The sequence below is a fragment of the Branchiostoma lanceolatum genome, chromosome 2 (genome assembly GCF_035083965.1).
Source record: "Branchiostoma lanceolatum isolate klBraLanc5 chromosome 2, klBraLanc5.hap2, whole genome shotgun sequence".
Lineage (NCBI taxonomy): Eukaryota > Metazoa > Chordata > Leptocardii > Amphioxiformes > Branchiostomatidae > Branchiostoma > Branchiostoma lanceolatum.
This window is the reverse complement of record NC_089723.1, coordinates 1,705,650-1,717,746: the sequence shown is the minus strand read 5'-3', so window position 1 is coordinate 1,717,746 and position 12,097 is coordinate 1,705,650. Positions and strand designations below refer to the sequence as shown.

General features: G+C 45.1%; 1 protein-coding gene across 1 annotated transcript in view; it reads right to left on the bottom strand.

Annotated features, from left to right (window-relative positions):
* Positions 1 to 221: 221 nt before the first annotated feature.
* Positions 222 to 12,097, bottom strand: part of LOC136427161 (opsin-5-like) — a 36,476-nt gene continuing 24,600 nt past the window's right edge. The window contains exons 4-6 of the mRNA XM_066415929.1: positions 6,877 to 7,041; positions 5,774 to 5,937; positions 222 to 2,956 (exon numbers count right to left, since the gene is read on the bottom strand). Of these exons, the coding sequence (XP_066272026.1) occupies positions 2,564 to 2,956; positions 5,774 to 5,937; positions 6,877 to 7,041 (722 nt within the window). The 3' untranslated portion in view covers positions 222 to 2,563. The remainder of the gene's footprint in view (positions 2,957 to 5,773; positions 5,938 to 6,876; positions 7,042 to 12,097) is intronic.

Below are 12,097 nucleotides of genomic sequence, written 5' to 3'. Positions count from 1 at the left end.
TCACGTTTGGTTATTGTTTTTTCTTTGACGTTTTTGACATTACGTCGATGTAACATTATCTATGCCGGAAATCATGTTTCTTACTTGCTACTTTTACCATTGGTCATATGCGAGTCTGGTTGCGACTTCTTAGGAAGATGACGTAGAAATACATTCATTCATTTATTTATACATTCACCACACATTCAGTAACCCATACATTTATAAATCACTCTCTGGACTACCTCTGTAAAATGCTTTATTAAATTGTAGGAATGTGAGCTTATGTACAGTTATTGCATGGTCACGTCAGTAACTTTCTTTTCCTGTCAATATAGATATCAGCTTTCCTGAAATATTGTATGACTGCTACAAATTCAGTCATAACCGCTTCCAAACGTATCGAAACAAAGTGGTAGAATGTACACTGTTATCAAGCGGCAAGTTATATAGTCTAGATAGTTAATAACGTAAGTCATTTATACGTTATGATATTTGTATTGCTTGAATATCAGTTTCAAAGCTAGATCAATAGTTGGCCAAGGGAATAAATCAAATATTTGTCGGTCCGTTTCGTTGCGATCATCTTCCCAACTTTTTCACAGACAAAATGGCGATACCGTAGAACTTATCTGCAGCACAGGTAAATATACATGTATATAATAATTCAATAGATACGAATGTGAAATTTCACAGAAAGTCCACTATATACAATTCATGATATTACTGACTGATTGTCATCGTCAAGTCCTATATAGGCCTCGTATGTCACTGATTTTTCGAACAATTTTTGCCTAAATACACTTTTCTCACTCGGCGGACATGATAGAATGAAAGGAGCCATTGAGGCAAACAAATATTATCTATAGGTTAAAGTTTTCTCCCAAATCACACTAAGTTTTGAAATATGATATCTAATTATCAATGTCATAACTAGTGTAATACAAAGAAAAGATGCATCAATTTTGAGCCACGTTGCCCGATCCCACAGTCCCGCCCTCCTCCGTCAAAACGTAGAAATGCAAAATAAAAACATAAAAATGTAGATATTTGACGGACATGCAGCCACCTTTTCATTGGTCGATTCTGTAATTACCATCATGTTATCATTGGTTAAACTGCTATTTGTGATGGCCAGGCAGGATTAGTCTTATGTTTGCCACAGTGGCATCGTTTTCATTCCACTATGTCCGCCGCGTGAGAAAAGTGTGTACAAGTGGTTGACTTCTTGCTATTCAGCAATCAATCAAATCAATCGTTCGCAGGCATCAGTGTCTGATGCATGGCGGCTGCAGAAATGCATAGGGCTCGCCAGGCTGGTCTGCTCTCGGCATAGACCCTCCAGTCGGTTTTGGTGATCCCCAGCCCCTGGAGCGTGTTGAAGAGCTGGTCTTCCCATCTTCCTCTAGGGCGACCTCTAGGTCGCTTCCATGACGGGTTGGGTTCCGATGAGATCAGTTTGATGACGTCCTGAGTAGGAACCGCCCTGGAGACGTGACCCAGGAAGATCATCTGTTGCTTGGCGATTTTACCGCTAACCTGCAGTTGGTTAGTTCTGCAACGGACTGTTCCGTTGGGAACGAAGTCATCCCAACGGATGCCTTCAATCTTCCTCAAGCACTGAGGGTGGGCTATACGTGCTATTCAGCAACGATGGCGAATATTACTGGTATACATCTTGAATGGTCTTGATTGTAAGCAAGATCACAGACTTGTGTTGGTTAATACTGATTGTCATCGACATGTACTTCTGTGGCGTTTTTGCCTTGTTCTGTACAGCATGGTCTTCAGTTTCGTCAGTTAAATATTTGATACATACATGTACAAGAGCGAAAATACATTGACATATAAGTAGTCAACCCTTACTCCCGTTAAAAACAAAAAAGGGGTGTAATAAGGAAACTATAAAACCCGATATAACGTCCTTGGTATGGTCCATCTTTAACCAGGGTTCCAGTGCACATAGATGTCTTTTCTCCAGCCCACCCTTGCAGTGACCGGGTGTCAAGCCAGATTTTTGCCTCAGCCAAATATTTGGCCCGGCACTTCACGGGTTTATACTTATAGGGACACTTTATCCATACTTTTTAGAAGCCTGGGGCGTAGATCTCCCGGATTTAGTTAACCTAACCTACACTTACGCGCACTACCCAACGGAACAAACACCTGGCATTGCATTGCAGTGTCACTATACCCCATCTTTACACCCACGTGGTATAGACCTTTTGACAATTATAGCGGCCATTTTGAATTTCCCGGTACCGTGCGCCAAAACGAGGCTGCAGTTGGTGTTCCCACTAACATTCGATGGCAACTTTCGCTCCTCCAAGGTGAAATACCGCATGTGGCATACCTATACTGTAATACAGGCTTATAAGTAGGGAGCCCCAAATGCAGCCTCGTTTTGGTGCGTGGTCCCGGGACATTCAAAATGGCAGCCGTAATTGACAAGAGGTCTATACCACGTGGGTGTAAAGATGGGCTATGATGCCACTGCAATGCAATGCCAGGTTTTTGCTCCGTTTGGTAGTGCGTTCTAATGGCCGCAGTGATTGGCAAGAGGCCTATTGGCCAGAGTCCACATTTACACCCAGGTGGAAGGGGCTTCGCGGCCGTCCACATGGGTTATCAGTGCGGTGGTTGTGGTCTTGGCGGGGGAGAGATTTTTCTCGCACAGCTCCATGTGCTGCGGGCAGTTGCGTCCAGTCGGGGTGTTCTCCCAGGCGGTCTGCGAGCAGGACGTCGTGCCTGCCTTGGGGATGCTGAGCTTGATGAGCGCCGTGACGTCGCGGCGGAACGAGTCGTTCATAAAGAAGTAGATGATGGGGTTGTAGATGCTGGCGGACTTGGCGAACATGCTGGGCAGGATGCTGAGGATGACCGGGATGGACTCCAGGTCGCGGAAGGTGGCGTAGATCGAGACTAGCGAGTACGGCGTCCAGGCCAGGATGAACCCCACGCCCACCATCACTGCAATCTGCACAACAGTAACAGACAGTAATAAAAAGTCAGGATGAACCCCACGCCCACCATCACTGCAATCTGCACAACAGTAACAGACAGTAATAAAAATCTGTACACCAGTAACAGACAGTAATAAACAGTCAGGATGAACCCCACGCCCACCATCACTGCAATCTGCACAACAGTAACAGACAGTAATAAAAATCTGTACACCAGTAGCAGACAGTAATAAACAGTCAGGATGAACCCCACGCCCACCATCACTGCAATCTGCACAACAGTAACAGACAGTAATAAAAATCTGTACACCAGTAACAGACAGTAATAAACAGTCAGGATGAACCCCACACCCACCATCACTGCAATCTGCACAATAGTAACAGACAGTAATAAACAATCAAGCTGAACCCCACGCCCACCATCACTGCAATCTGCACAACAGTAACAGACAGTAATAAACAGTCAGGATGAACCCCACACCCACCATCACTGCAATCTGCACACCAGTAACAGACAGTAATAAAAATCTGCATGCACAACAGTAGCAGACAGTAATAAACAGTCAGGATGAACCCCACGCCCACCATCACTGCAATCTGCACAACAGTAACAGACAGTAATAAAAATCTGTACACCAGTAACAGACAGTAATAAACAGTCAGGATGAACCCCACACCCACCATCACTGCAATCTGCACAACAGTAACAGACAGTAATAAAAAGTCAGGATGAACCCCACGCCCACCATCACTGCAATCTGCACAACAGTAACAGACAGTAATAAAAATCTGCACACCAGTAGCAGACAGTAATAAACAGTCAGGATGAACCCCACACCCACCATCACTGCAATCTGCACAATAGTAACAGACAGTAATAAACAATCAAGCTGAACCCCACGCCCACCATCACTGCAATCTGCACAACAGTAACAGACAGTAATAAAAAGTCAGGATGAACCCCACGCCCACCATCACTGCAATCTGCACAACAGTAACAGACAGTAATAAAAATCTGCACACCAGTAGCAGACAGTAATAAACAGTCAGGATGAACCCCACACCCACCATCACTGCAATCTGCACAATAGTAACAGACAGTAATAAACAATCAAGCTGAACCCCACGCCCACCATCACTGCAATCTGCACAACAGTAACAGACAGTAATAAAAAGTCAGGATGAACCCCACGCCCACCATCACTGCAATCTGCACAACAGTAACAGACAGTAATAAAAATCTGCACACCAGTAGCAGACAGTAATAAACAGTCAGGATGAACCCCACACCCACCATCACTGCAATCTGCACAATAGTAACAGACAGTAATAAACAATCAAGCTGAACCCCACGCCCACCATCACTGCAATCTGCACACCAGTAACAGACAGTAATAAACAATCAAGCTGAACCCCACGCCCACCATCACTGCAATCTGCACAACAGTAGCAGACAGTAATAAACAGTCAGGATGAACCCCACGCCCACCATCACTGCAATCTGCACAACAGTAACAGACAGTAATAAAAATCTGTACACCAGTAACAGACAGTAATAAACAGTCAGGATGAACCCCACACCCACCATCACTGCAATCTGTACACCAGTAACAGATCTAGACAGTAATAAAAATCTGTACACCAGTAGCAGACAGTAATAAACAATCAAGATGACCCCACGCCCACCATCACTGCAATCTGTACAGCAGTAACAGACAGTAATAAGAATCTGTACACCAGTAGCAGACAGTAATAAACAGTCAGGATGAACCCCACACCCACCATCACCGCAATCTGTACACCAGTAACAGACAGTAATAAAAATCTGTACACCAGTAGCAGACAGTAATACACAATCAAGATGAACCCCACGACCACCATCACTGCAATCTGTACAACAGTAACAGACAGTAATAAAAATCTGCACAACAGTAACAGACAGTAATAAACAGTCAGGATGAACCCCACACCCACCATCACCGCAATCTGTACACCAGTAACAGACAGTAATAAAAATCTGTACACCAGTAGCAGACAGTAATAAACAGTCAGGATGAACCCCACGCCCACCATCACCGCAATCTGTACACCAGTAACAGACAGTAATAAAAATCTGTACACCAGTAGCAGACAGTAATAAACAGTCAGGATGAACCCCACACCCACCATCACCGCAATCTGTACACCAGTAACAGACAGTAATAAAAATCTGTACACCAGTAGCAGACAGTAATAAACAGTCAGGATGAACCCCACACCCACCATCACCGCAATCTGTACACCAGTAACAGACAGTAATAAAAATCTGTACACCAGTAGCAGACAGTAATAAACAGTCAGGATGAACCCCACACCCACCATCACCGCAATCTGTACACCAGTAACAGACAGTAATAAAAATCTGTACACCAGTAGCAGACAGTAATAAACAGTCAGGATGAACCCCACACCCACCATCACTGCAATCTGTACACCAGTAACAGACAGTAATAAAAATCTGTACACCAGTAGCAGACAGTAATAAACAGTCAGGATGAACCCCACACCCACCATCACTGCAATCTGTACAACAGTAACAGACAGTAATAAACAATCATCAATTGATCCATACTGACCGTTCAAGTCCCACTGTCAATAGTTATAGCAGCACGCAAGATGTGTGGGAACGCTGTGTGAATTTTGGAAATGGACATACACAAACACACACACAGTGACACAAAAACACAGTGATTAACACACTCACACACACACTACAGAACAGAACAGAACGGAAAATTAAAACGAAGGAAATGAAGTAAAAACTAAATCTGAAAGAGGAAACAAAACCAGACCTTGGTTAGCTTCTTCTCTGCCCCGCTTCTGTCCCGAATGGTGCTGCAGTTCAGGGCTCGCCGCGAGGAGCGCACGGTGCGGACGATGCAGGAATAGCAGAAGGAGATGATGGCGACCGGAATGAAGTAGCAGAAGGCGAACAGAGTCATCATGAAGGCGGCGCCTTGGCGGGAAAATCAGTCAACAGGTTAATTCCTTCAATCACACGTTCATAGCATCATTTGATACCATCTGGGGGGATTAGTGTCTTTATTGAATCTATCGGAAGTCACTGAACCAAACCGGTGCGAAGACCGGCTTTATCAAGTCGAGATCTGACCTATTTGCAGTGTACGGATTACGGGAGTTCGAAAAACAGCCAACTTAAGCCGTACCCTGACAGCGTTTTAATGCCTTATTTTAAGCCGCAGACGTGTAGCTTTGTAACTGCTGCCAACCTCTAATTGGAGCGGTAAATGGTAGGAAACGACAGCAAACAGAAAACGGCACGCGACAAAAGAGCAGTATGATGATACTAAAACTCCAGCTGATACCGCTAGCGAAAAACATGGGCTATACGCTAAGAAATAATTAGATAACATTTGATATTAATACTAGTAGTCGTGTAATCCATGTTAAGCACAGGCGAGGTGCGATAACTTGTTGTGCTTTTGCATCCCTGTCACTTGTCCGACTGATACCAGCGTTTTGGAAGGTTTCGGTGGTGTCATGTTCAGCAAGAGAAAAGCAAACAGTTTAAGTGGCGCTTCGACGAAGCTTTAGACATCCAGGTTATAAGATAAGCAAGGTAACCGTTACTTAAGCAACTGGATAGATTTATTCAGTTGCTTGAGCAACTGTTTCCTTGAGTTTCTGCGGAAACTATAATTTGTTCTGAAGACCTAAAGCCCCCTCTCACTGGACCCGCGGCACGCTGGCGGCGCCGCTGCGGCCGTTCGAATTGACAAAGCACTCAACGAAATTCATCGACAAAAAACGAACCTTTTCAAGCTTTGTATTTTTTTTGCTGTCTTTTTGGTCATACTCTGCGTTTTGAAGGATATTCCCATTGTAAATGCCGCCTGTCCAGTGAGGGGGGGGGCTTAAACTCGCACATATTCACCTTCCTGGCTCTCCCGTGCAGTTTTATAGTCCAGTGTGCAGGCGACGTCGAAGGGTTCCCGGGTGTACCGACTCCACCCGCACACAGGCATCAGAGCCCAGAAGGCGCCGAACATCCAGGTTCCCGCCAGGCTCACCCACGCCGAGGTCCACGACATGTCTGTCACTGGAAGGACAACAAAGACGTGAATTTTGTGGAGTCGTGTGGTGTAAAGGCAGGGTTTTCGGCCCAGAACCCGGCGGTCCCCGGTTCGAATCCCCTGACGCCACCGATGTTGTGCCCTTGGGAAAAGCACTTTATACGACTTTCCTCACTCCACCCAGGTGTACAAATGGGTTTATTATGTGTGGGTCACGACACCAGCAATAGCGGCTTGTGTCCCACATGTTGCAATTCTAGTGAAATGAAATAAAATAAAATCCAATCAAAATGTGCCTGGGATCATTTTTGTTATTACTCCGGGAAAGAAGGATCCCCTCCTGACGGAGTATAGTGGTTAGAGCTGTGCGCACGTTCGAAGCTACAACTCACGATCACAGGAAGAACAACAAAAATATGAAAATGTGCCTGGGGTCCATTCCATTTCTTATGGATCCTTTTAACTGATTTTTCAAAGAAAAATAACAAACATAATCAGTGAACCATCAAGCGAGAAACCAAGAGAATATAAACAATAAAGTTATCATCATCTACAATAACAACAACAAAAGAAAAGAACTTTTAAATATGATAATGATAATAGAAATTCAAAAAGCTGGAGTTAATTGTAACTTTAGCCACGGTTGTTAGGTTTATGGAGACCCTTGAAATCGCTTGATAGATACCTTTGTTCAGCCGTGCAAGCAACAAAATCCGATAAGTACACGTAAGATATAGGCTGGAACGCAAGAAGTTCAAATATAGCATTCAACAACATGGTCCGCTTTCGCATTTTCTTTGCACGCTTGGTTGCCAAATTGATTTCTTCCTATTGGACTTGCATGGTAACAATCCATCATCGTCTAGATCAAGAGATTCTTGGCGGATTCTAACGGCCAATGCCATCACCACCCAGAGGGGATTTAGTAATATTGACAATATAGTCAGCTACGCCTAGCGTGTGAAGCCTTCATTCGCGCAGTGCTGTCACCCGTCTTGTCTCATCGATCGGGGATTCTTCAGGCTTGAGCTTGAGTAAGCCTCGCGTCCCATCAGATCGAGATCAAGAGATTCCTGGCGGATTCTAACGACCAATGTCATCACCGCCTTTAAGGGATTTAGTAACATTGACAGTTTAGTCAGCTAAGCCTGCCGTTTGAAGCCTTCATTCGCGCAGTGTTGTCGCCTGTTTTATCGATCGCGGATTCTTCAGGCTTGAGTAACGCGGTTAGGTTAGGTCAACTGAGTAAGCCGCTCGTCCCATTAGATACTGTCTCAGTTATAACTGCCAGCCAGGGGCGCGGGGGAGAGATGTCAGTGGGAGGACACATCGTTACTGTCAGACGTATGCTGCCAGGCATAAGCAACACTTGTGCTTAAACGATGTTGATTTGTGCCAAATGAGAGTGATGTTTTAAGGGAGGCCATGGTTTTCTGTAGGTGTCTGTGTACTACTACTCTACAAGTTGTCATGCTTTCATTTGGCTTTATTGTGCTCCCTGTATGTCCATCTTCCGTACATTTATATGAATGTGTAATTTCCTTTTGGAAAAACCAATAAAGTGGAAAATCATTGTTCTTAGCTGACGCGCTCTATCTTGGTGCTTAAATGATAGAGATTTGGTTGTTAAGTTGTGTTTTCAGTGTTAACGCTTGTTTAGATCTAAACAGGTATTCGCTTGCATGTTTTAGATGGATTGTGATTTGTAGGTATCCTAAGTGTCGGATCTAGCAGCTATCAAGACATATCATTATTTCCGTCGGTTTTATCTCTGAGATTTTGCCTTGGATCGCTACAACTGCCCCATTTGTCCTAATGGGAGACGATAAGATTAGTTGGGCTAGGTTTTGCCGGGTCCCAAATAGTTTAAAAAAAACATTAGTCAATAAACAGGCCGCACAAGGTGAGAGGTGTGAAGTCGGATCATTAATACCCATTGCTGAATCAGCGGGCATCGGAGCGTTTGACCTCCTAAACGGACGGAAGCGACATCTTGAGTGATGTGGGTTTACCCTTCCTGCCGCTCTGTCTGCATCAATGGGCCCTTTAGCGCACGGAGATGGCTCGAGAATCTACTTCAGGCTTATCCGTGCATACCTAACTCCTTGAGTGGGCGTCTGGTCTAGTCTAATACCGGGTAAGAGGAGGATGGATTCTGGGGTAATAAAGCTGAAGCTTGTCGTTGTTTCTTTAGGGAATATGAGGTGGTATATGGTATCTATTTGCTGTTCGATGCGTTTTCAAGGTTGTTTGAGATTGATTACATCTTTCGCGGTGTTCGCCTGAGGGCACGTCCTGTTGTCAAGGTTAATTGGGTCCGCTGCGACTAGAATGTCTACAGAAGAGGAAACCTGATCTACTGGTTGTTCCGACGTATTACTAACCCGGCGAAGGTGCTTTGTTGTTCGCCTTGAAATGTCTAGTGGGGGGGGGGGGGGGGTAGGATTTGCGCTTTGTGCAAAACAAAACCTATCATCTATACTTTGATTGCTTAAATCTATTCGTGCACTTTTGTGTATACATTTATATGATTATTTTATTATATTCTTTTCTTGTCCGGCGGCGGCGCTAACACAAGTTGTATCAACTTGAGTGCGTCGCCATCTGGTCTATATTTGTTATTTATGTTGTTTGATAAAAAAATGATCAAAAAAAGAAGTGCCTAGGGCAGCACGTTTCCTCCCTGTATTTGAAGCAGGGCATATCTTTACAGGGAACGGTTGCTAGTCCGTCCCTTTTAACGTGATTGAGGCACATCCTTGATAAAGGGACCCCCGTTTTAATTTGCTTCCAAAAAAACGTGTTCCCAAGGTCCCCACCCCAGATGCCCTCGACCCAGATGTCCTTCCAAGGATTGAACCGGTGTTTCCCAGTTAAAAAATCATTGAAACCAAGAGCTTAACTGTGAAGCCTCTTCCATTTAACGTGCTTGAGGCAACTCCTTGATAACGGGACACCCTTTTTACTTTGCTTAAAAAAAACGTGTTCTTAAGGTCCCCACCCCAGATGCCCTTCCAAGGATTGAACCGGAGTTTCCCAGTTACGAACTCATTGAAATCAAGAGCTCAACTGTGAAGCCTCTTCCCATTTAACGTGCTTGAGGCACCTCCATGATAACGGGACCCCCATTTGACTTTGCGTCCAAAATACGTGTTCCCAAGGTCCCCACCCCAGATGTCCTTCCGAGGATTGAACCGGAGTCTCACAGTTACGAACTTATTGAAATCAAGAGCTCAACTGTGAAGCTTAAGCCGCTATCATTTGTGCTACAGGGTCACAAAGACGTTTTGTGATAACGGGCCCCCAACAGGTTTTGGGATTTTATTGAAATTGCAACAGTGCAATACACGTGGGACACAGGCAGCTATTGCTGATGTCGTGACCCACACACATCATGTAAAACCAACAGACGTGTCCCCAACACAGATGCCCCCAACCCAAATGCCCTTTCGAGGATTGAAGCGGGGTTTTCAAGTCACGAACTCGTTGAAACCAAGAGCTCAACTGCCAAGCCTCTACCATTTGCGCTTTAGGGTCACAAAGGCGTTTTTGTGATAACGGGACCCCAATTTCACTTTGCTTTCAAAAAACGTGTTGCCAAGGTCCCAAACTCAGATGCATGCCCCCAACCCAAATGCCCTTTCGAGGATTGAAGCGGAATCCCCCAGTTACGAACTTATTGAAACCAAGAGCTCAACTGTAAAGCCTCTTTCCATTTAACGTGCTTGAGGCACCCCCTTGATAACGGGACCCCCATTTTACTTTGCTTTAAAAAAACGTGTTCTCAATGTCCTCAACCCAGGTGCCTTTTCGAGGATTGAACCGGGTTCCCCCAGTTACGAACTTATTGAAACTAGGAGCTCAACTGTAAAGCCTCTACCATTTGCGCTACAGGGTCACAAAAGTTCTTTTTTCATAAGGGACCCCCGTTTTTCTTTGCTTCCTAAAGACGTGTTCCCAAGGTCCCCAACCCAGATGCCCTTCCGAGGATTGGACCGGAGTCTCCCAGTTACGAACTCATTGAAACCAGGGGCTCAACTGTGAAACCTCTCCCTTTTAACGTGCTTGAGGCACCTCCTTGATAACGGGACCCCCTTTTAATTTGCTTAACAAAACATGTTCTAAAGGTCCTCAACCCAGATGTCCTTCCTAGGATTGAATCGGGGTTTCCCAGTTAAGAAATCATTGAAACCAGGAGCTCAACTGTGAAGCCTCTTCTTATTTAACGTGCTTGAGGCACCTCCGTTTTACTTTGCTTAAAAAAAACGTTTTCTCTGCAGCCGCCATGCATCAGACACTAATGCCTGCGAATGATTGATTGAAGGTCCCCAATCCAGATGCCCTTCCGAGGATTGAAGCGGAGTTTTCAAGTCACGAACTCGTTGAAACCAAGAGCTCAACTGCCAAGCCTCTACCATTTGCGCTTTAGGGTCACAAAGGCGTTTTTGTGATAACGGGACCCCAATTTCACTTTGCTTTCAAAAAACGTGTTGCCAAGGTCCCAAACCCAGATGCCCCCAACCCAAATGCCCTTACGAGGATTGAAGCGGAATCCCCCAGTAACGAACTCATTGAAACCAGGAGCTCAACTGTTAAGCGACTTCCCATTTAACGTGCTTGAGGCACCCCCTTGATAACGGGACCCCCATTTTACTTTGCTTTAAAAAAAACGTGATCTCAAGGTCCTCAACCCAGATGCCCTTTCGAGGATTGAACCGGGTTCCCCCAGTTACGAACTTATTGAAACCAAGAGCTCAACTGTAAAGCCTCTACCATTTGCGCTACAGGGTCACAAAGGCGTTTTTGTGATAACGGGACCCCCGTTTTTCTTTGCTTCCAACAGACGTGTTCCCAAGGTCCTCAACCCAGATGCCCTTTCGAGGATTGGACCGGAGTCTCCCAGTTACGAACTCATTGAAACCAGGAGCTCAACTGTAAAGCCTCTACCATTTACGCTACATGATCACAAAGGCGTTTTAACCTTTTGAAATGATGCAAGTGGTCCTCCGGTACCAGCTGGTGATTAACGGCTCGAGCTAACCGACTGACATTGACTGGCGTCTTACGCGCATCACTGCGCTT